Source organism: Daphnia magna, linkage group LG9 (assembly GCF_020631705.1).
Source record: "Daphnia magna isolate NIES linkage group LG9, ASM2063170v1.1, whole genome shotgun sequence".
Classification (NCBI taxonomy): Eukaryota; Metazoa; Arthropoda; class Branchiopoda; order Diplostraca; family Daphniidae; genus Daphnia; species Daphnia magna.
In genome coordinates, this window is record NC_059190.1 from 4,620,863 (window position 1) to 4,645,581 (window position 24,719).

General features: G+C 38.3%; 3 protein-coding genes, 1 long non-coding RNA gene and 4 other non-coding genes across 8 annotated transcripts; 3 read left to right on the plus strand and 5 right to left on the minus strand.

Moving 5' to 3' along the window:
- Nucleotides 1–390: 390 nt before the first annotated feature.
- Trnac-gca lies at nucleotides 391–462 on the minus strand. The gene has a single exon. It is a non-coding gene; the product is annotated as a tRNA-Cys (tRNA).
- Nucleotides 463–1,465: 1,003 nt separating this feature from the next.
- On the minus strand, nucleotides 1,466–1,537 carry Trnac-gca. Its single transcript has one exon. It is a non-coding gene; the product is annotated as a tRNA-Cys (tRNA).
- Nucleotides 1,538–1,952: 415 nt separating this feature from the next.
- On the plus strand, nucleotides 1,953–3,583 carry LOC123475944. Its single transcript, XM_045179183.1, has 2 exons — nucleotides 1,953–2,047; nucleotides 2,830–3,583. Exons 1-2 carry the CDS (start codon nucleotides 1,953–1,955, stop codon nucleotides 3,581–3,583), a joined length of 849 nt encoding a protein of 282 aa, XP_045035118.1.
- Nucleotides 3,584–4,272: 689 nt separating this feature from the next.
- On the plus strand, nucleotides 4,273–9,721 carry LOC123475945. Its single transcript, XM_045179184.1, has 3 exons — nucleotides 4,273–7,081; nucleotides 7,165–9,313; nucleotides 9,610–9,721. The coding sequence occupies exons 1-3, from the start codon at nucleotides 4,273–4,275 to the stop codon at nucleotides 9,719–9,721; spliced, it is 5,070 nt and encodes a 1,689-aa protein (XP_045035119.1).
- On the plus strand, nucleotides 9,619–10,346 carry LOC123475921. The gene is made up of 2 exons (XM_045179160.1): nucleotides 9,619–9,975; nucleotides 10,018–10,346. The coding sequence occupies exons 1-2, from the start codon at nucleotides 9,735–9,737 to the stop codon at nucleotides 10,344–10,346; spliced, it is 570 nt and encodes a 189-aa protein (XP_045035095.1). The 5' UTR covers nucleotides 9,619–9,734.
- An 829-nt stretch (nucleotides 10,347–11,175) lies between these two features.
- Nucleotides 11,176–11,247, minus strand: Trnac-gca. The gene has a single exon. It is a non-coding gene; the product is annotated as a tRNA-Cys (tRNA).
- A 467-nt stretch (nucleotides 11,248–11,714) lies between these two features.
- On the minus strand, nucleotides 11,715–11,786 carry Trnac-gca. The gene has a single exon. It is a non-coding gene; the product is annotated as a tRNA-Cys (tRNA).
- Nucleotides 11,787–12,211: 425 nt separating this feature from the next.
- Nucleotides 12,212–12,982, minus strand: LOC123475922. Its single transcript, XR_006651465.1, has 2 exons — nucleotides 12,633–12,982; nucleotides 12,212–12,369 (listed from the first exon to the last, which is right to left on the minus strand). It is a non-coding gene; the product is annotated as an uncharacterized LOC123475922 (long non-coding RNA).
- Nucleotides 12,983–24,719: the final 11,737 nt, after the last annotated feature.

Consider the following 24,719-nt stretch of genomic DNA (forward strand, 5'->3'; position numbering starts at 1 on the left):
TGACATGAAGCCCTGCGTTGATAAGCTAAGCTGATCTGTTTTGGGATCTTGTATTTCAAAATTGCTTTCACTATTCGCTCATCTTTCCCTAATTTTATTAAGCATACAGAATAATAGCAGAAAGTTTGTGTTCAAAAACGGCAAGGAATCCGATTTCGATGCTTGATCACATTAAATAAAATAAACAGACTTTACACAACAGCTAATTTGGTTTCTTGGTAGAAAAGAAATTAGATCTAAATGAGAAACATGGTGTGCTTCAATAACCGTACGTACAATTTCAGAAATAATTAAATATTTTTAGTATTTCTTGAGAACGTATAGTTTAGGAAATTCTATAATCTGCAAGCTTATTCACTCAGTTATTTTATTATATCAATTCTAATCACAAGTGGGCACCCAGGTTTGAACTGGGGACATTTCGATCTGCAGTCGAATGCTCTTCCACTGAGCTATACCCCCTTGATCAGTTAAAAAGAGGACAAAATAGCAAATTTTGTGCTGAATCTATCAAATATTTTTTAATTTGATTAGAATTGGACATGAAGCCCTGCGTTGATAAGCTAAGCTGATCTGTTTTGGGATCTTGTATTTCAAAATTGCTTTCACTATTCGCTCATCTTTCCCTAATTTTATTAAGCATACAGAATAATAGCAGAAAGTTTGTGTTCAAAAACGGCAAGGAATCCGATTTCGATGCTTGATCACATTAAATAAAATAAACAGACTTTACACAACAGCTAATTTGGTTTCTTGGTAGAAAAGAAATTAGATCTAAATGAGAAACATGGTGTGCTTCAATAACCGTACGTACAATTTCAGAAATAACTAAATTTTTTTAGTATTTCTTGATTGCATATAGTTTAGGACATTCCATAATCCGAAATTTTATACACTCAGTTTTTTTATTATATCAATTATAATCACAAGTGGTCACCCAGGTTTGAACTGGGGACATTTCGATCTGCAGTCGAATGCTCTACCACTGAGCAAGAACCCCTTGTTCGGTTAAAAAGAGGACAAAATAAAAAAGTTTGTGCTGAATCTATCAAATATTTTTTAATTTGATTAGAATTGGACATGAAGCCCTGCGTTAATAAGCTAAGCTGATCTGTTTTGGGATCTTGTATTTCAAAATTGCTTTCACTATTCGCTCATCTTTCCCTAATTTTATTAAGCATACAGAATAATAGCAGAAAGTTTGTGTTCAAAAACGGCAAGGAATCCGATTTTGATGCTTGATCACATTGAATAAAATAAACAGACTTTACACAACAGCTAATTTGGTTTCTTGGTAGAAAAGAAATTAGATCTAAATGAGAAACATGTTGTGCTTCAATAACCGTAGGTACAATTTCAGAAATAACTAAATTTTTTTAGTATTTCTTGAGTACGTATAGTTTAGGAATTTCCATAATCCGTAAGCTTATTCACTCATTTTTTTTATTATATTAATTATATTCACAAGGGTCACCCAGTTTTGAACTGGGGACATTTCGATCTGCAGTCGAATGCTCTACCACTGAGCTATACCCCCTTGATCAGTTATAAAGAGGACAAAATAACAAATTTTGTGCTGAATCTATCAAATATTTTTAATTTGATTAGAATTGGACATGAAGCCCTGCGTTGATAAGCTAAGCTGATCTGTTTTGGGATCTTGTATTTCAAAATTGCTTTCACTATTCGCTCATCTTTCCCTAATTTTATTAAGCATACAGAATAATAGCAGAAAGTTTGTGTTCAAAAACGGCAAGGAATCCGATTTCGATGCTTGATCACATTAAATAAAATAAACAGACTTTACACAACAGCTAATTTGGTTTCTTGGTAGAAAAGAAATTAGATCTAAATGAGAAACATGGTGTGCTTCAATAACCGTACGTACAATTTCAGAAATAACTAAATTTTTTTAGTATTTCTTGAGTACATATAGTTTAGGACTGTTGGAAATGAAAGACGTCCCCAACGGCCGACGACGAGATCCGGCCGAACAACCAGGATTCCGGCCCATTTACGGGAATACGATTTTCGGGGCCCCCGATAGGTGGCCCCTTGTCACCCGCCCGACTGTACTGATTCTTTGTGCCCTTCCCCCCTGGTGTCAATGTCATATTTTGGAGGGGGTCGGGCCGGGCTGTCTCAATCTATCTATCCATTAAGTCAGTCAATACAGTCAGCGTCGCAATCTCAAACTTGTGTCATCAACTTTAATTATTTACAACTCAATTCGGTAAGGTAACGCTAGACACACGATTCCTTCCGAACATGGTCCTTCGAACCGTCTTTTTTTGAACCGGTATATTTTTTGTGAAACTGACTGAAACGAGAACGCCTCTCGGCAAAGCGTTCGGGTCTCTTTGGCAACAAAAGACCCACTGACTCTTTCAACTTAAACTGCTCTTACTATCTAACTTAAAACTCTCCCTTTAATCAAATTTCCAAAAAATTTAGTTAAGTGTATATGTGTGTGTGCTTTTCGACATTTCGTCTAGCCGTCATCGCCATTTTTTTTTGAGAAACCGCGTGGCGGCCTGAGGCGTCAGAAAATCTGAACGACTCAAACACACACACACACACTCGAATGTAAAAGCATTTCAGCCCTTTCCTTTTTTACTTTCTTAAAAGTAAAAACATTTGAAAATTTTTTCTTCCTCTCTCTCTCCCTAAACATCAACTTAAATTAAATTCAGAAAGTAACAATTGATCAATTCTCCCAGCTCTTCTTGCATTAATAATTTTTTTTTTCCTTTTCTCTCTCTGCTTATTCCTGCATCAATTTTTCACAACTTAACCTTTTCTTTTTTTTTTCTCAACGCTCCACTTTAGTGGAGCTCCAAGAAGGGCTCCCTTTTTTTCAACAAAAATTAGACCCGAACAGAAAAGAAAGCGGCACTTGGCCCGCCTACGAGGAGAGATTGCCCCATGGACGGGCCCAATCCGGGAGCCACTATACAAAAACACCAGAGAAGGTCAACGTGAAAGTCGGCGTGAAGAATATCGCAACCGGCCAATCATCCCACCATCCCGTCCGGACGATCCAATCATCATTGGCCCATCACCCGAACAGCGGGAAATAAATCTCCGCCGGGTCTTGGATCGATTTGCAGCTGCTGACCCTCCTCCAAGACGATACTTCCCGACACCGGCTGAGAGAGCCGAATTCGCCAGACAGATATCGGCACCTGCCACCCAAGACTTCCGGATCACCAGGGGGCTGTTTCACGGCCCCAAACAACATCAACCAAACGTACCAGTCCAGGCAGCCGCCGCCGAAGAAGAAGGAGCCGTTGGCGGAGAAGAGAAAAGAGAAGAAGGTGCAGTTGGAGACGAAGACAGCGAGGAGGACGAGACTCTGCAGGTGCTCTACGTGAGCCTGTCAATTGAAGAGCCGACACAAGCTCCCATCCCGACACCACCTAAACCAACAGAGCCAACACGGCAAGGCCGATCAAGAGGAAGGGGGCTACTGATGTACTCGCCAGAGAGTCTCAGAAAAAGCTTCAGAGAGAGCCTTAGAGAACGATCCAAATCCAGGATCGCCTGGATTCGAAGACTGGCGGAGCAACAAGAAGAAAATTAGATTCCCTCCATTGTTCCAATCACATCACTGTATTCTAGGAATGTCGTCTTGTCGTCGATAAATACAGGATGTTTCTTTCTTCCACAAGTTTACTCTAATAATATTTAAAAAAAAAAAAGACTTCTTACATCAGTTGGGAGATAAGCAACAGCTGAACTCCATAACAAAAACCCTTTTCTTTTTCTCTCAGCAGACAGAACACAGCATTCCGAAGGCGATTAGGTGAACTAGGGTCGAGCCAAAACTTAGCTGACCCGCCGCTCGTCACGCCACCTACTGAGAGAAGGGAGAGACGAAAAACTTTCACTCTCCAGCAACACCGGCAGAGGCGCTGCAATCAAAACTTGAAGCAGCCACTCTCCAACAACACCGCAAGAGGCGCTGCACTCACAACTTGAAGCAGCAACTCAATAAAAAAACACCGCAAGAGGCGCTGCACTCAGAACTTGAAGCAGCAACTCAATCAAAAAAACAGGCTTAACAATTAGAAATCAAACAAAAACAAATTAATAACTATTTCTTTCCTCCAATCACACCCAAGATGACCACCCCAACGAACGAAACGTCCCGGAGGGCCATCAAGGGCCACGTCAGACGCTGGATCCACAACATCCAGCAATACGACATCGTAAAAATTAGACCTAACAATCTACAATATATTGCTAGGAGCTGAAACCAGTCTAAAAAGCATGCAAGCTAAATACAATCGACTCTCAGAAGCGGTCGCCAGAGACATGGAAGCATCAAACGCGACCCGTGCACAATTCGATGCCGAGGTCGAAAGCATGATCACTCTGGAGGATGAGTGCAACGCTGCATACGTGATCGTCAGGCGAAAAAAGGATGAATTCAAAGCACTCAAAGAAGCTGAAGAAAGAAAACGGCAAAAAGCCGATCAAGACGCCATCAGGGCCAAAGAAAAGGCCGATCAGGACGCCATAAGGGCCCAAGAAAAAATCGATCAAGACGCTGCAAGAGCACAAGAGAGAATCATCCGTCAACAAGAATTTCAAGATCAACAGAACTTGTTCCGACAACTGATTGCCGCCATTCCAGCAGCAGCTGCACCAGGAGCACCAGCAGCTCCAGCCGCAGTTACATCGACTAAGCTCCCAAAACGTCAAATTAAACCATTCAAAGGGGACGTGCTCGAATGGACGGCCTTCTGGGAAGGTTACAACGCAGCCGTCCATGAATCAGCCATTCCGGCGGTTCAAAAATTTGGATATCTTAAAGACTACTTGAAAGGTGAAGCACAGCTGTGCGTGGAGAACCTGGAGCTGACAGACGCCAACTACACCGTTGCAGTGAATCTACTGAAGGCGATGTACGGCAAACCGGACGTCCTGATCGAGGCCCACACCCACAAATTAGCCACGCTGCAACCAGTGAAAGACATAGCTGATACCGCGGCGCTCAGGTGCTTCCAGCTGACTATCCAGTCACATATCAATGCGTTGGAGACACTGGGAGTTGCAAGAACGAGCCACGGATGCCTCCTTGGATCAAGCATTTTACGCTCGATCCCACTCAAACTTCAAGAAAAGTGGGCAGAATCCGCAACAAACAAGGTAACAGACATTGATCAAGTGTTAAAATTTATCGAAGAGCAAGTTGAAGCTGCAGAGCGACTCAGCCGTCTGAGAGCTACTACACCAAAGCCGGCCCAAAATTCTCCGCAACCGGCAAAAATAAAACCAGCAACAACACCGACAGCTTCCCAGCTCGGAGTCAGCAGCAAGCCGACTCCACAAACAAACCATCCAAGCAAAACAAGAAGAAATGGCAGCCCACCACCACCAAGGAGAGAAGCGACAGCATCATCTTCAAGAAAGCCAATGCTGCCCTGCGTGTTCTGCAAGGAGATGCATTGGGCCACGAATTGCCCAATGGAGCTGAAAGAAAAAAAGGCAGTCATCACCAACGAAAGAAGATGCTCTAACTGTTTCGGTCAACACGAGACCACCGTTTGTTTCAATCCCCGCAGGTGTCAGCGATGCCGAGCAAAGCACCACACATTCTTGTGTGCCGAGAAAGATACCAGATTCGGATCCTCAACCATAATCCCAAATAAACCGGCCGCTGGAAGCAGCTCAACTACAGCGTGCGCAAGCTCCTTTGGTGAGATTATTCTCAAAACAGCAACCGTTTACATTTTAGGCCCATACGGAAAGCAGATCCGAGCAATTCTCTTCCTCGACGACGGCAGCCATAGAACATGGATTAAAAAGCAGATTTCAAGAGAACTTCAACTGAAGATAATCCAGGTGGAACAAATCGCGACCAGGGCCTTCCGCCAGACAGAGGCCCCTCCAGCAGAAACTCACAACGTGGTCGAAATGACGGTGCGGGGCACCTGGCCAGGAGCCCCAACGGTGCGCATAGAAGCTTTGGAGGCAACCGACAAAGTAGGAAGCACCGGCCCGTACCAAACTACAGAATTTGCAAGAAAGCTGTGGTTGGAAAATGAAAATTTGGCAGACGACCGCTTCGAACGTGAAGGAGGAGACGAGGACGTCGGAATTCTTGTTGGAATGGACCAAATGTTCAACATCATGTTCAACGAGCCAGCAATTACAAGCCCGTGCGGACTCAGAGCCTACAGTTCGAAACTTGGAAAGGTCATCGGCGGTCCATCCCAAGAAACAACATCGAAGCAAAGTCAATCAATTGTCAGTCAACTACTAATCAATTCAAATTGCTCTCTACCACAGATCACCTCACAGCCATCAGAAATTTTTAACAGAATCCAATCAAACAAGTCGGAAAGCAGGCAGACAGGAAATTCCAGTCTCCTTCCACTACCAGAAAATTCTGAACAAATCTGCTTTTTCGACTCAACAAAAGAAAGTAAAAGGTTTGAAATGGAGAAGTTAAATTTTGATATGTCGTTATTTTGGCGTCTAGAAAATTTCGCGAACTTAAACGACTGCGTTGCTGTGGAGAAGGACGATCAATTCCGCTCCTTCTGCGAAGAAATCACGCGATTTGAAGACGGCAGATATTGCATGCCAATACCATGGACGACTGACAGATGGAGACTGGAAATCAACCACCAGATGGCAGCAGTAAGACTGAGAAGCATGCTGCACAAGCTCCGAAAATCTCCAGTCGACTTGGCCAACTACACAAAAGAAATCGAACAACTCATAGCAAACGGATTTGTAGAAGAGGCTGATTTCAATTACGATGGCCTCCACACTTATCTACCGCATCATCCAGTCTACCGAACAGACAAGGCCACCACAAAAATCCGACCAGTTTTCGACGGCGCCGCAAGATCCAAATATGGACCGAGCCTCAACGATGTTCTGGAGACCGGACCAAATCTTAATCCTGATCTCCTCTCGGTCTTAATGCGCTTCCGGGAAAACGGGGCGGATATTGCGGAAATATCGAAAAGGCCTTTCTCAACATCGCGCTGCAGCCCGAAGACGCTGAAGCTGTCAGATTTTTATGGCCAAGAAAACCGGAAGAACCCAACTCCGATTTCATCGCGTACAAATGGAAAAGAGTTCCATTTGGGCTAAGCTCAAGTCCATTCCTTTTAAGAGTCACTATTAACAAACATTTGCTCTCAGTCAAATCTAGATTTTCTACGACAGTCGAGCAGATAGAAGAGCAGCTTTACGTAGACGACTACCTCGGAGGAGCAGACAACGTGCCAACAGCCATAACTACGGTAGAAGAAACCGTCACGTTATTCTCAGAGGCCCAACTCAACATGAGGAGCTGGGCAACAAACAACAAGCAGCTCCGTGACTTTCTCACCGAAAAAGAAATGTCGAACCAGATTGTCGGAATTCTCTCACCCACAATAGACGGCCAGCAAAAGGCACTGGGTCTTAGATGGGACACGAGCTCCGATTCATTTAAATTTTACCCTACATCTATAATGGAAGCAGCCGTGCAGATAGGAGAAAAAATCACCAAAAGAAAAATTCTGAGCATATCAGCAAGGATATTCGACCCAATTGGTTTCCTAGCTCCTACAGTCTTACTTTTAAAAATAATTTATCAAAAACTTTGGGAAGGAGACATAGGTTGGGACGATGACGCCACACCCGAAGTGAAGAACACCTGGAGCAGCATCATGAAAGGCCTGAAAGATCTACATCATTTGGAGATCCCACGATGGATTGGATATTCAAAAACTTCCATCGTCTCCGCAGAAATTCACGTGTTCGGCGATGCATCAGAAGCAGCCTACGGAGCAGTAGCCTACGCACGGCTCCGACTGGAGAACGGAATTCCTTACACCATCCTCCTTGCAAGCAAAACCAGAGTGGCACCTCTCCCAAAAAAGAAAGTAACGTTACCCAGACTCGAACTACTAAGCTCTTTGTTAGCAATTCGTTTAGGAGAGAAAATCCGAACCTCCCTTCACACCGAGTCATGGAAAACGACTTACTGGACAGACTCCCTCGTCACACTTGGATGGATACGAGGAGATCCTTATCGTTGGAGACCGTTCGTGCGAAACCAGTTGGAAACCATCAGAAAATTTTCCAACGCGGATTGGTGGAGACATTGCCCCGGATTGGAGAATCCAGCCGATCTCGCTTCGCGGGGAGCGCCAGCGCATGCGCTGGTGGAATCGAAACTTTGGTGGCACGGACCAGCCTGGCTGACAGAAGGAGAAAGCGAATGGCCGAATTCTCCAGAAAACCACTCCACCGAAACTCAAGAGAAAATCGAGGAAGAGGAGACAAAGAAAACGGCAACTGTCTCCTTTGCAGCAGTCGAAACAGCCCAGCCGATTGAATGGTACCTCGACAAAACCTCTACATGGACAAAACTACTTTTCAGAACAGCCTGGGTCCTCAGAGCACTCAACCGTATGAAGAAAAGAACGCGCGACCCAGGACTTGAACTAAAAGAAGTCATTACAGTCGCCGGAAAAGAAATAACGATCGACAAGATAGTCACCGAAGAGCTCAACGAAGCGGAGCTAGCCATCTGCAGACAGCTCCAAATAGAACGCTATCCCAAAGCTTTTCGGACACTCCAGCTCGGACTGCAGATTCACCCAAAGGAGAAAATCGCATCGCTCCGACCGGTCTGGGACAATCGAGATCGACTCATCCGAGTCACTGGAAGAGTGGCGCTCGCCCTCAGGGATCGAGACATTCAACCACCGATCCTTCTCCCAGCAAACCATTCTGTTGTAAAAATGTTAATAACTAACAAACATGTATTTAATTCATACACAGGAGTAAAGACGACACTGTCAGAACTGAAAGAAAAATATTGGATCGTGAAAGGACGCCAACAAGTGAGAAACGTTTGGTTCGCCTGTGTGAAGTGCCAGAAGCTGACTTCACCTCCTTTCCGACAAATAGCAGCGCCGCTACCAGCCAACCGACTCCGCGATGCCAGGGCATTCGAAATAACCGGAACCGATTTCGCTGGCCCGCTGTACTACAAAAACGCGACTCCGAAAAGGAAATCCAAGTCGGCGCCATCCGTCGAACAAGTCATTCCGGAACCTCCACCAGAAGAAGAGAACCCGGATGCAGCGGAGCTTCCCACCGAAGAAGCTCCCGAAGAAGAAGACGATGGCGACCAACCGGATCCGACACAACAAGTCAACAAAAAGCAACCCAAAAGTTACATGTGCATCTTTACTTGTGCCGTGACGAGAGCGATTCATCTGGAGTTAACCAAGGACATGACGGCTCGCTCATTTCTGTTAGCTTTCCGTCGATTCTCCGCCAGAAGAGGCCCAGTGTCAGTGATGTACAGTGACAACGCCCAAACATTCCGCTGTGTGTCTCGATATCTTAAAAACATTCGATCCGACCCATCCGTTCACGACCTCCTCGCCATGAGAAGAACCAGCTGGATCTTCTCTGTTAGCCTCGCTCCATGGTGGGGTGGATTTTGGGAGAGGATGGTGAGGATGACGAAAGATCTTTTGAGACGATCCAACGGGCACGCATGTCTCGCATACGACGAGCTGGAAGTGAGTTTAATAGAAACGGAAAGTGTGATTAACGCGAGACCGTTGAACTACATTGGCAAAGGAGTGGACGATCCGCTCCCGATCACTCCGAATCAGTTTCTCAACAATCGTCGTTCAACTTGTGCTACGCCGGAGCCAGCAGTCAACCTATTGGCTCCCGATTCAACAAGTGAACTACTTAAGAAAATGGATCAGAACAGGCGTGACTACGTCAGCAACTTGTGCTCGCGGTTCGTCTCCGATTACCTGATGCAGCTGGATAATTTTCACGCAAAGGGAGCGTCGGGTAGAAAAATCCGCGTCGGAGAAGTTGTCGTAATCCACGACAAACTTTCCAAACGGCTCATGTGGAAGACGGGAGTAGTTAAGGAATTACTCCCCAGCTGCGACGGCTTAGTCCGATCCGCGATCGTCAAGTTCCCATCCGGTAATTTATTAACCCGAGCCATTCAATGTTTGTATCCCGTAGAACTGAGAGAAGATCAACCGGAAGATGTGGAGATCGCAGACGGTGTATTGAATCCGGAGCCAGCTGAAGCAACTGCTCCGCAATTTCCAAATCCACCCGATCCGGCTCCATTCCCATTGCTTCCGATCGATCCAGCTGACGTCGAAGAAGATTATCATGTGGCCAATCCGGCCGCAACTGACGTCGGCGAGGTCGAGGCCCCAGGCATGGGCTCTGGTGGGGAGTATGTTGGAAACGAAAGACGTCCCCAACGGCCGACGACGAGATCCGGCCGAACAACCAGGATTCCGGCCCATTTACGGGAATACGATTTTCGGGGCCCCCGATAGGTGGCCCCTTGTCACCCGCCCGACTGTACTGATTCTTTGTGCCCTCCCCCCCCTGGTGTCAATGTCATATTTTGGAAGGGGTTGGGCCGGGCTGTCTCAATCTATCTATCCAACAAGTCAGTCAATACAGTCAGCGTCGCAATCTCAAACTTGTGTCATCAACTTTAATTATTTACAACTCAATTCGGTAAGGTAACGCTAGACACACGATTCCTTCCGAACAAGGACATTCCATAATCCGAAATTTTATACACTCAGTTTTTTTATTATATCAATTATAATCACAAGTGGTCACCCAGGTTTGAACTGGGGACATTTCGATCTGCAGTCGAATGCTCTACCACTGAGCAAGAACCCCTTGTTCGGTTAAAAAGAGGACAAAATAAAAAAGTTTGTGCTGAATCTATCAAATATTTTTTAATTTTATTAGAATTGGACATGAAGCCCTGCGTTAATAAGCTAAGCTGATCTGTTTTGGGATCTTGTATTTCAAAATTGCTTTCACTATTCGCTCATCTTTCCCTAATTTTATTAAGCATACAGAATAATAGCATAAAGTTTGTGTTCAAAAACGGCAAGGAATCCGATTTTGATGCTTGATCACATTGAATAAAATAAACAGACTTTACACAACAGCTAATTTGGTTTCTTGGTAGAAAAGAAATTAGATCTAAATGAGAAACATGTTGTGCTTCAATACCCGTACGTACAATTTCACAAATAACTAACTTTTTTTAGTATTTCTTGAGTACGTATAGATCATTTAGGAATTTCTTTAATCCGTAAGCTTATTCACTCATTTTTTTTATTATATCAATTTTCAATCACAAGGGGGCACCCAGTTTTGAACTGGGGACATTTCGATCTGCAGTCGAATGCTCTACCACTGAGCTATACCCCCTTGATTAGTAATGGAGGGGACAAAATAACAAATTTTGTGCTGTATCTATCAAATATTTTTTGATTTGATTAGAATTGGACATGAAGCCCTGCGTTGATAAGCTAAGCTGATCTGTTTTGGGATCTTGTATTTCAAAATTGCTTTCACTATTCGCTCATCTTTCCCTAATTTTATTAAGCATACAGAATAATAGCAGAAAGTTTGTGTTCAAAAACGGAAAGGAATCCGATTTCGATGCTTGATCACATTAAATAAAATAAACAGACTTTACACAACAGCTAATTTGGTTTCTTGGTAGAAAAGAAATTAGATCTAAATGAGAAACATGGTGTGCTTCAATAACCGTACGTACAATTTCAGAAATAACTAAATTTTTTTAGTATTTCTTGAGTACGTATAGTTTAGGAAATTCCATAATCCGTAAGTTTATTCACTCAGTTTTTTTATTATATCAATTTTCAATCACAAGGGGGCACCCAGTTTTGAACTGGGGACATTTCGATCTGCAGTCGAATGCTCTACCACTGAGCTATACCCCCTTGATCGATTAAAAATAGGACAAAATAAAAAATTTTGTGCTGAATCTATCAAATATTTTTTAATTTGATTAGAATTAGACATGAAGCCCTGCGTTGATAAGCTAAGCTGATCTGTTTTGGGATCTTGTATTTCAAAATTGCTTTCACTATTCGCTCATCTTTCCCTAATTTTATTAAGCATACAGAATAATAGCAGAAAGTTTGTGTTCAAAAACGGCAAGGAATCCGATTTCGATGCTTGATCACATTAAATAAAATAAACAGACTTTACACAACAGCTAATTTGGTTTCTTGGTAGAAAAGAAATTAGATCTAAATGAGAAACATGGTGTGCTTCAATAACCGTACGTACAATTTCAGAAATAAATCAATCGATTAAGTATTTCTTGAGTATACAAAGTCTTGGAAATTCCATGATGCGTAAGTTCATTCACTTAGTGTCATTTATTACTTTAATAGTAAGCACAAGGGGGCACCCAGGTTTGAAATCAGTACACCTCGATCTGCAGTAGAATGCTATATCACTGAGCTATACCCTCTTGATCAGTTAAAAGAGGACAAAATAACAAATTTTGTGCTGAATCTATCAAAAAAATGAGAATGCAATCGTGAATTAGATGAAGATTTTTCCTCAAAAATAGACAACAAATTGAATGGTCTTGTAAAAGCAATTTCAGGGAATGTAACCATATAAATATTACTTAGGATAGTTTAAGTTTAAGACATTCGTTTAAGCGACTTAAAAATTTAACAAAATATACGCATAAAAAGGAAAAAACTAAATAAATTTTGTGTTTCAAATAGTATTGATCTATTGATCTTGGTGTTATGAGCGCAACACCTTACCGCTGAGCTATCACACACATTCATGTGAATATAGCATCAAAAATAATTTATCTTGTCGCCGCTGTGTAACTTTCTTCTCCATAGTCTCCGTTCTGGCAGCATGTTTACTACTGCAATATAAAAAAATATATAAAAATCTACTGTTTAAAACATTTTGTTAAAGAAAAAACTTACTGTTTAATTACTGTTATACAACCTTCTGCACTGACTGCAACGCATTGACAGTTGTAATGTTACGCCAACTAAAGCGAATTCACTGCCTAGGATTCGGCAACCAGCTAGGTAACAATTACGCAAATTAATTTTTTTAAACTGTTATAGAATCAAATGAAAAAACCACTATACCACGTATCAAATTTTGACAGAATTTTGAACAAAATTTGGGGACGATTGGTCATTCAGGGAAGAAACGTATATGGAAATACATAATGCACATTAAACCTTCTGAGATCTACTACTACTACCCTACCCCCTATACCCCACACCCTAAAATTGTTATAGTCCTTCGGTATATATACATATATACCCTCAGGGATAAACAAATTTGGTTGCTTCACACAATGTAGATGATGGCTTCTGAGTCTTATTGCAAATTATATATACATATATACCCTCAGGGATAAAATTGTTATAGGAATCACTTTCATTTGTTTGGAATTAATAATTTTTCCACCCGGGATATATACCCTCAGGGCACATGTTATAGCAAGTCATGTAACAACACTTTTTATCATTTTTGGGTTAAACCTAATTTTGGATTAGAAAAAAAAAAAAAAAAAAAAAAAAATTAAAAAAAAAAAAAAAAAAAAAAAAAAAAAAAAAAAAAAAAAAAAAAAAAAAAAAAAAAAAAAAAAAAAAAAAAAAAAAAAAAAAAAAAAAAAAAAAAAAAAAAAAAAAAAAAAAAAAAAAAAAAAAAAAAAAAAAAAAAAAAAAAAAAAAAAAAAAAAAAAAAAAAAAAAAAAAAAAAAAAAAAAAAAAAAAAAAAAAAAGAAAAAAAAAAAAAAAAAAAAAAAAAAAAAAAAAAAAAAAAAAAAAAAAAAAAAAAAAAAAAAAAAAAAAAAAAAAAAAAAAAAAAAAAAAAAAAAAAAAAAAAAAAAAAAAAAAAAAAAAAAAAAAAAAAAAAAAAAAAAAAAAAAAAAAAAAAAAAAAAAAAAAAAAAAAAAAAAAAAAAAAAAAAAAAAAAAAAAAAAAAAAAAAAAAAAAAAAAAAAAAAAAAAAAAAAAAAAAAAAAAAAAAAAAAAAAAAAAAAAAAAAAAAAAAAAAAAAAAAAAAAAAAAAAAAAAAAAAAAAAAAAAAAAAAAAAAAAAAAAAAAAAAAAAAAAAAAAAAAAAAAAAAAAAAAAAAAAAAAAAAAAAAAAAAAAAAAAAAAAAAAAAAAAAAAAAAAAAAAAAAAAAAAAAAAAAAAAAAAAAAAAAAAAAAAAAAAAAAAAAAAAAAAAAAAAAAAAAAAAAAAAAAAAAAAAAAAAAAAAAAAAAAAAAAAAAAAAAAAAAAAAAAAAAAAAAAAAAAAAAAAAAAAAAAAAAAAAAAAAAAAAAAAAAAAAAAAAAAAAAAAAAAAAAAAAAAAAAAAAAAAAAAAAAAAAAAAAAAAAAAAAAAAAAAAAAAAAAAAAAAAAAAAAAAAAAAAAAAAAAAAAAAAAAAAAAAAAAAAAAAAAAAAAAAAAAAAAAAAAAAAAAAAAAAAAAAAAAAAAAAAAAAAAAAAAAAAAAAAAAAAAAAAAAAAAAAAAAAAAAAAAAAAAAAAAAAAAAAAAAAAAAAAAAAAAAAAATAAAGTTTATTAATTTGATTCTATTACAGTTTTAAAAAATTGATTTGCGTAATTGTTACCTAGCTGGTTGCCGAATCCTAGGCAGTGAATTTGATTTTGTTTGCGTAACCTTACAACTGTCAATGCATTGCAGTCAGTGCAGAAGTCTGTATAACAGTCACTAAACAGTAAGTGTTTTCTTTAACAAAATGTTTTAAGCAGTAGATTTTTATATATTTTTTTATATTGCAGTAGTAAACATGCTGCCAGAACGGAGACTATGAAGAAGAAAGTTACACAGCGGCGACAAGATAACTAATTTTAGATGCTATATCTATATGTATGTGTGTGATAGCTCAGCGGTAAGGTGTTGGGCTCATAACACCAAGATCAATCGATCAATACTCTTTGAAACACAAAATTTATTTAGTTTTTTCCTTTTTATGCGTATATTTTGTTAAATTTTTAAGTCGCTTAGTATGTCTTAAACTTAAACTATCCTAAGTAATATTTATATGGTTACATTCCCTGAAATTGCTTTTACAAGACAATTCAATTTGTTGTCTATTTTTGAGGAAAAATCTTCATCTAATTCACGATTGCATTCTCATTTTTTTTTACATAAGTCCCCGTGTTGCTAATTCCGGACAGTATACTGCTGCAGATGATGTAAAATTAAACTGCTATTCATACTAGTCGCATTATGTCAATAACAGCGTAGTGGTAAGGTGTTGCGCTGGCATCATTAAGTTTAATTGTTCAATACTCATGCGGAAATAAAACATTTTTTCTTCAAATGTCATTGTTTTTCTAATTTTTGGAAAAATTTTTTAAGTCGCTTAATAGGTCTTAAACTTACATTATCCTAGCCAATATTGATATGGTTAGATTCCCAGAAGTGTATTTTAAAAAACTATTGCATTCGGTAGTACATTTGTTGTATAAAATTCTTCAAATTCGTTATTGCATTTTCATTTTTTTACATAAGCTCCCGTGTTGCTAATTCCGGACAGTAGACTACAGCAGATGAACACTATAAATTGATTGAAATTTAGAAATCTTGGAACCAAAATCTGTTTATCTTTGGCCCACGTTACATGTCTATAGACAATTTTTTTTCAAAAAAATTGCCCGAAGGACATTACCGAAGGAATCTTGTCTAGCAATAATCAATAAAAATATAGAAAACAAAAGGTCTGGAACAATGATTATATACAAAAAGGAAATAGAGTTAATTAACATAGAAAAAGAGGAATCAGGCAGAATAATCCGAGCACATTTTAAAAACGTAACCATAGTAAATATTTATGCCCCAACACAAAATGAAGCAGCAGCAAACCGACATTTATTTTTCCTGCATGTCCTACCAAAATTTTTAAAAGCTAATGATGAGAACACAATAATATTAGGAGATTTTAACTGTATAATTTACGAAAGAGATAGAGAAGGAATAAAAAAGAAAATCAACCATCAACTTAAAAATTTAATTGTCAGACTAAAATATATTGATGCTTTTGGAACAGTCAACCCAAATATAAATGCATACACTTTTGTCAGCCCAAATGGAAAATCGAGAATAGATAGAATTTATATACCGTCAAAACAAAAACATAACATAAAAAATTGCATAAATATAAATTTTGCATACAGTGACCATGTAGCCGTCATGTTAGAAATGGAGGAAAGTGTATGTAAACCAGTGAATAAAGACATTTTGTGGAAACTTAATACCAGTGTACTTGAAGACCCAGATTTTCAGGAAGAAATAGAAATATTTATTTTAAATGCCAAAAGTAAAATTCACGAGTATCAATCCATAATTAATTGGTGGGAAAAAGAAATTAAAGAAAAATTTAAAAAACTAAGTCAAACATACTGCAAAAGTAAAACGAAAGAAAAGAATGCAATGAAAAAGTTCTATGAAAAATGCCTCGATCAAGTCAAGATAGAAATTGATAACGGGGGAAGAAATCTGGATGACTATTACATGTTTAAAAATAAATTAAAAGAAATTCATAAGGTAGAGGAAGGTGGAAAACAAATTAGGGGAAAATTAAATTATCTAATAAATAATGAGGTCAGCACAGTAGCGAACTTGATCAAAGAAAAAACTAATGGGGAAGGTCGAACTATAAACAACTTGGAAAATAATGGAACGCAAAACAAAGAAATACACGAAATAATACATGAGTTCTACAAAGAACTATACACATTAAAACCTCACAGCATAGATCAAAGATGGAACGTTTTAGAAAATATACAACCCATTTTAACCGAGGATATTAATCAACAACTTGTAAAAGAAATTTCGGAAAAAGAAGTGTTGAGTGCAATTAACACATTACAGGAAGGGAAATCGCCAGGCATTGATGGGTTACCCATTGAATTTTATAAAAAAATTTGGCCTCTTTTAAAGAATGAAATTACGGAAATGTACAGGTTTATTTTAAACTCTCAAAATATTAGTAAGACACAATCCACTGGAATAATAAATCTTATACACAAAGGAGGTAGCAGAAGCGTATTAGGAAATTGGAGACCAATTAGCCTTTTATGTTCAGACTACAAAATTTTAGCAAAAATTTTAACTTTAAGACTTAAAAATATTTTACCGAATATTATCAGTGAAGAACAAACCGGTGGAATTAAAAACAGAGATATAACCCAGAATTTAATAACATTTAGAAATCTTATTGAACATTTTTCAACCCAAGAGCAATATGACAGTAAACTAGGAAAAGAATTTCTGTGTAGAAACAGAACAATAGGTGCAGCAATTGTAAGTCTTGATTTCGAAAAAGCTTATGACATGGTAGATCGGACCTTTTTATATCAAGTGTTATTGAAATTTGGATTCCAGGACACATTTATTAATTATATTAAAATTTTATACGAAAGCTCAACTAGTAAAGTTTTTGTCAACAAGGCATTTGGAGAAGAAATTTACCTACAAAGAGGGGTAAGACAAGGATGCCCATTGGCAATGTATTTATATATTCTTTTTATTGAGCCCTTTCTAAGATTAATAAAGAAGCACATTAAACCAATAAAAATAGCCCAGGCAAGTCACCAAGTGAGTGCTTTCGTAGACGACATTTCAATATTTATCAACAACCCAGAGCAACTTACAAAACTTGAACAATGCATTGATGTCTTCGAGAAAGCCACAAATTCAAGAATCAATAAAACAAAATCCCATCTTTTAAAAATAGGTAGATGGGCAGAAGTAAGCCAATGGCCAGCTACCTGGATTAACTCAGTGGTGGAAATGAAAATGCTAGGAATACATTGGCACCAAAACATTTTAACAACCATTGACAAAAACTGCACCACACTAGTTACAAAAATACAGCAAACTTATTCAAAACACTTTTAACAGACTGCTTACAATACAACAAAAAGTAATATTTTTTTAACAGTTTTATTGTTCCTAAGTTATCACACTTAGCCAAAATTTTACCAGTACCCAAAGAACATTCAGACAAAATTCAACAATTAGGATACAATTTTATATGGAGGCATCAGCTAGAAACCATAGCAAAAAAGGAGCTATACCAAAGCGTATCAGAAGGAGGTTCAAATTTTGTAAATGTAAAAGTTAAGTATAATTCCCTATTCTTAAAAACAATTTTAAATCAATTCACAAACACAAAAAAATTGTGAAAATGTTAAAGTTTTAAAATATTGGATTGGTCTTCGGTTAAGAAATATTTTCCCAGTGAAACCAGGACCAAACTGTGAAACACCTCCAAAGTTTTTAATGTCGTCAATCGAATCCATCATAAAATTGTCAGGAAAGAAGAACCTAACCCAGAAAATTACAGCCAAAGAAATTTACTCTAGTCTAATTTTGATTGAACAAAATCCTCCAAAAATCATTTCAAAAATGCCAAATGTAAATTATAAATCTGGTTTTAAAGAAATGACAAAAAAATTTTTATCTCCTCAATTAAAAGAACACATGATTTTACAAATACACAACATTCTTCCAACAAAAGACAGATTGATCAAATTCAAGCAGGAAATCAACCCAAAATGTGACCAGTGCGACGAACAGGAAAACCTAGACCATTTGGGTCAATCCGCGCGGATTTGACAAATCCGATGCGCGACCAAAACTCGGATTTCGTTGAAATTTGGTAAGTGAATCAATAAATATGTTTAAAATTTTTGAAAGTTTTGTAATTAGGAAAACTAGTCATTAAATGAAAATAAAATTTTTTTTTTTTCCTAAAAAAAAAAATTTTTTTTTTTTTTTTTTTTTTTTTTTTTAAAAAAAAAATTTTTTTTTTTTTAATTTTAAAAAAAATAAGTACGTCTTATCCAGTTTCCGAATCAATCCGCCAAGCCGCCTGGGGTAGTCAAGGTCAAAAGGGGAGAAAGGGAAAAGGGGAGAAAAAAAAAGCCCAAAAACCATATTTTACATCAAAATGGGGATTTTAAACAATTAAATCGGCACTATGGAGAATTTAACCCTAGCAAAAAAAAAAAAAAAAAAACTATGATATGTCTTTTTTTTAAAAAAAAAAAAAAAAAAACGAATCTGTTCAGGTCTACTTTTATAAGACACCTCTGAACATTTAAAAGTTAACGTCCGATTTTTTTTAATCAATTGAGAAATAAAAACTAGTCTTAAATAAATAAAAAAAAAAAAGGGGAAAAAAATAAAAAATAAAAAAAAAAAAAAAATGATTTTCATTTTGCTGTAACTTTTCCCCTCCAATTGCGCAAAAAAATCCTTTCCCCAAAAATTTCAAACATATTTATTGATTCACTTACCAAATTTCAACGAAATCCGAGTTTTGGTCACGCATCGGATTTGTCAAATCCGCGCGGATTGACCCATTTATTCAATTGCAAAGTAACAAAACCAGCAGTAAAAATGTTTATAAGAAAAATTTCATCAATATACGGTAACACTTTCATTCCAACTGCACAACAAATTTATTTATTTGATTTCCCCGCTAATCCGAAGGAAAGCCAAAATAAAGCAATATTTTTAGCAGCTAATCTAAGTTTAATTGTATGGAAAAAGAGGAAAAAAACAAATTTTACATGTTATTTTATCAACTCAATTAAAATTTTAGGGAATGAATTAAGAAAATACCCCCTTTACCAAAAATGGTTTAGAAGCTAAAATTTGTAAACATGGAGTAGTGCCATCTAGCGAGAATAAAAAAAAAAGTACCTAGAAGGGTGACCGCTTGGGAATACGGGATGCTGTTGGCATCAAACCTTTTATAACCAGCAAGAGTTTCGAAAATGAATCAAAGTTTTAGTTAAAACCATCTCGTGGTGAATTTTGAAAAAAAAAAAAAAAAAAAAAACTAGCTGTGTGGATTCGTCTGTGGCGTCTTATTCGGTAAGGAAAAAGAAAATGAAAGAGACGAGGGAATTCCGCGACCAACAAAAACAATCAAAAAAAAGGAGTCGTACTGCCTCTTCCCATTCCCCCGTCGAGGAAGCTGAGGAAATAGAAACCGGTGTAGCTCGTTTGGTTGAACTCGGGTCTCCGACTCGAGAGGTTTCAGTTTCGATACGGGGTGTGGACACCAATTCTTTTCCCACCCTTTCGGGGGGGGGGGACGATGTGCCACTCGATACAATTGCACCTGGAGTACCATCCATCCCATCCATGATAGATCAGATAGATAACGATGTGAATGAAGAGATGGATGCAACCGAGCTGTGTTCGGTTTCAAACCCTGAGGAAGACATTTCCTTTTCTGATGGGAGTATTCAGCCAGGCCAACGGTCACTTGACAGCCAGAAGGCTAGTCATGTGAGCGAGACTCAGGAATCTTTGGGCGTCCCCCTCAGCACTCAATCGACTTCTATAGCAGATAAAACTCTCAAAGCAATGGAGGTCGTTAGAAGGAAAAAGGGAAACGATAACAAGACCCAATCCCCAAAACCCAATTTTAAATTTTAATCATGATTAACATCGCGACATATAATATCAACAGAATATCGTCACCTGACAAACTTCAAATAATGCTCAATTTCTTTTTACATCAAAAACTTGATATTATATGTTTGCAAGAAGTAGTATTCCACTATAACACCGTATTTACTAACCATTACCAGATGCACACAAACCTCGGCCCTAGAAAACATGGGACAGCCATCCTAGTACGACACGGCCTGAGCGTCAACAATATTTTGTTTGAACCGGAGGGGAGGTTGATAGCCATGGAAGTAAAGGGTTTTGCTTTTGTGTGTATTTACGCCCCATCTGGTGACCAAAATAAAACTTATAGGGATTCTTTCCTCCGGGAAACTATTCCGGCTTATGTTGCCCAGTATAAGGCACCAGCAATTATATTGGGAGATTTTAATGCCGTTGACGAGATCGATGACCGGAAAAGTATCAAGACAACACCACCTAAAATTAGACTAGCACTACTAGAACCCCTCCGAGATTTAGTAAAAGCCCTTTCATTAACAGATGTCTGGAGAGATATTCGGAAAAATGAACCTTGTTGGACGTACTTTTGTGCGACTAGCCAGGCTAGATTAGACCGAATTTATTGTCAGCACCAAGTAAAATTTTCTGATATCCATTTGCACGAGTTACCACTCGGGGATCACAGACCAATCGTAGGGTATATAAACAGTACCACCCCTCCTCGTGTAGTGAAAAACAAGTTAAGGGTTTTATGGAAACTTAACACATCAATCCTCGAGGAGGAAGAATATATAAAATTGGTGCATGTCTTTATTGAAGAAATGTCCCAACATACATCCCGTATTGGAAACGTAGACCACTGGTGGGAGAACATTTTCAAACCTGGCCTCAGGCGTTTATCAATTAATTATTGTAAAAAGAGAATCTGTGACCAGAGAGTCAAACGGAAATTACTCCAACATCAACTAAAAGAAACCGTGAACAATGCAAATCTCAATCATGCGCGCTACATGGAGTTGAAACGTGAGTTCCTAGCCTAGGAGCGAGAAGCATTGATGGGATTTGCAATACGTTCACGCGTTCAAAGTACAGCCGAAGAAGAGACATCTACCTTTCATATGAACAAGTTAACGAGTAATTTCCAGAAGTCTCTGATCACCCAACTCAAAACTAATGATAACTGTAAAATTACCCAATCTGAGCAAATTAACCTAGAAATAATTAAACATTTCAGTGGAATCTTTCAGAACCAGCCCGCCCCTAATACCCATTTAGCTGGAAAATTTATAGAAGGGATTAGAGGTGCACTTAACCGCACAAAACCCTCTAAAAACGACCCGGGTCTATCAGTAGTAGCTCAGTCGTTAAACGCTCAAGCGTTCAATCGAGGAGTACTAGGTTCGATCCCGGAGAGTACAATCCACTAGTGTCTCCATTTACAGTAGAGGAAATTAACAACGCACTTAGGGCAACTAAAAAGAACAAGGCCCCAGGTACAGATGGCATTCCTTTTGAGATTTATTTAAAATTCTGGGATGTTATTGGTGTTCATTTTCTAGAGATGATGATTTGTGTCCTCGACAAAAGAAAACTTCAACCGTCGCAGGGAAGGGCAGCTATTAGATTAGTCCCAAAAATCCCAGCACCGAGTAAAATCACAGATTACCGGCCAATTTCATTGTTAAATACCGATTACAAGTTAATCGCGTCAGTATTGGCTTTTCGTCTGAGAAATTCTCTTCAAAACTCTCTAGATTCACATCAAAAAGGTGGTGTACCTGGCCGCTATATCTTTGACAGCTTGTGTTTAATTCGAGATGTCATCGATAATACAGGCCGTAAATCAAAAGAAGTATCTTCCCTCAAACCGGCCGCCATTATCGCGTACGATTTGGAGAAAGCATATGACCTTGTCAACCGAGACGTACTGTGGGAAGTGATGACAGCCATGGGCTACCCTCCCCTGTTTGTTGATTGGTTAAAAACACTGTACAGTATAACTGAACTATGCCCATTGAACGGTAATGACATAGTCGGTACTGTGGACAATGCACAATCCGTGCGACAGGGGTGCCCTCTGTCAGTCCATCTGTTTGCCCTCTATATTGAACCGTTTTTAGTTTGCTTGTCTAGGGGTATTGACGGAATTGAACACTACGGAAAACGCATCCAAGTTCGTGCATATGTAGATGATCTTGTAGTTTTTGCCTCATCAATGAAAGATGTACGTCGTGCATGCGAGATTATTCTGGAATTTTGTGCCTGGACAAATGCACGTATTAACAAGGGGAAGACAAAATTACTTGGTCTAGGCATCTGGACCCTACATAAAACTCCATGACCCGTAGTGACACAGTGGGCAGCGGCGTCGGCTGGGGTTCATGAGGTTGAGAGTTCGATTTCCTATAGAGGCAATTAAAAACAATCATATTCTAAAAGTAAATGGCCATATGATTGGATAACTCAAGTAGATGAATTAAAAGTTCTCGGAATTACTTTTTCTTCCGAAACAAAAAAAAACAGTTAAAGACAATTGGCAAAGACAGCTCAACATCATCCAAAATATTCTCATCAAAAACACACACCGTCATTTCACTTTTTATGGTCGCATCCTTTTCATTAAACAAAATGTGTTGTCACAACTTGTTCATATAGCCCACGTACTTCCCTGCAACAAAACCCAAGCCCTTCTCCTCCAACAAAAATGCAACAAATTCCTTTGGGCACAACGAAGAGAGCACCCACCCCTAAATGTTTTGATCCGCCCCCGGCTTCAAGGTGGGCTTGGTGTAACTTTACTTTTTCCATTCTTCCTGTCCCTTTTCACTCGGCAAATTTTCAAATCTTTAATCCAACCCGAGGCTATTGAGAGAACTGCAACTGTTTATTGGTTGGGGCCACATCTCAAGAACCTCCTTCCACAAATCACCCAGCCTAGGTTTAATGCAACCCATTCATCGCATCCATACTTCACTACCTCACTTTCAACCATCACCGATCTACTTAAAGCTGGCATCTTCACATCGTCAACTGTATCGAATCACCGCGCCACCTACAATCACCTGATCGCTAGCATAGGGCAACCAGGGAGAACAGAGATTGCGAAACCGGACCTTGACTGGGCTTCCATCTGGCGTTGGGTGGCCAAAATCAAAAGGAAAAACGCCGAACTGGTCTGGGATTTTAACCATAACCAGCTTCCGACCAAAATGCGTCTCAATAGTCTTAATCTTTCAAACAACGACCAATGCCCTCTATGCAATGCTGGCCAAGAAACTGACGACCATCTAATGTTACTTTGTAAAGAGAAAGTTGACATCAGTTTATGGCTCCGTATTCAATTGACAAAACTCGGATGTCTAAAACCATTGAAATCAGCAATCAATGGAGACGTTGGAAATGGGCCCAATAAAAAGAAAATACTGGCCCTCATCCAATCCTACATAATCACCGTCTGGACTGGCCGCAGCCAAAACTTCACCCCAGCCATAAACGAAATACAGTCTCTCTGGTCACGCCTCCTTCATTCAAAAAACTCTCCACAGACGTCACCTTCTAAACCCTAAATACTCCTACAAAACTTTCTCCACAGATACCTTCTTTCCTTCATACAACAAGTTTCTCCCATCATAATTATTATCTCTTAGAACTCCCCCATCCCTCCAGATGTCATATTGTTAATCTTCATCTCCACCAAAATCATTTGTCCTCCATCAATTCCGCCTCGAAATGGAATTAGTTCGCTGTAATTTTCCTCCTTTGCCACAACATGCAACTTATGTCACAAATGCCACAAATGCCCCAACGTATCTGTAAAACAATTTAAATCTTACTTGTGACAATAAATCGTTTAATTATAAAAAAAAAACCGGAAGGCTGGTGGTTCGATCCCACCCAGGGGCGTTGGAATAGAAGATTGAACAAAGGTGTGAACACACAGACACTGCATTGGTATTTTTAAAAACCTCCCTAATAATTTGCCTTCGTGGTGGCCGAATCATCAGTGATGGAAATCCATGATTAATCTACAGATAAGAAGGTTTTGGCACGATATATAATAGACATGTAGAGCTTCGGCAATGGGGAGATACGGCTTAAAAACGGCCCAAAAAGCGTCCCAGTTTGCGGAGTTGCAAGATCGCGAAATCCTAATGTCTCGCTTCTCAGCGGAGGGCGATGCTCTGCAGGGCCTTATGGGACTAAAACGGTTTTTGTTGGATATCAAATCCACAAAAGGCGTGTTAACTTGTAGCCCCTCAAAAAAATGATATTTCTGCCAATGCGCTTCTTTCAAGGCAGTAAGATGATTTTTCCGACATGTCACATTTACGTTATGATTTTTCAAAAAAATTACTTTGGGGGGGACCAATAGCGATTAGCCTGCCCTCACGTGACGTCTGTGTTACACGGCTCGTTAAGTTGGGCAAGGTTGGG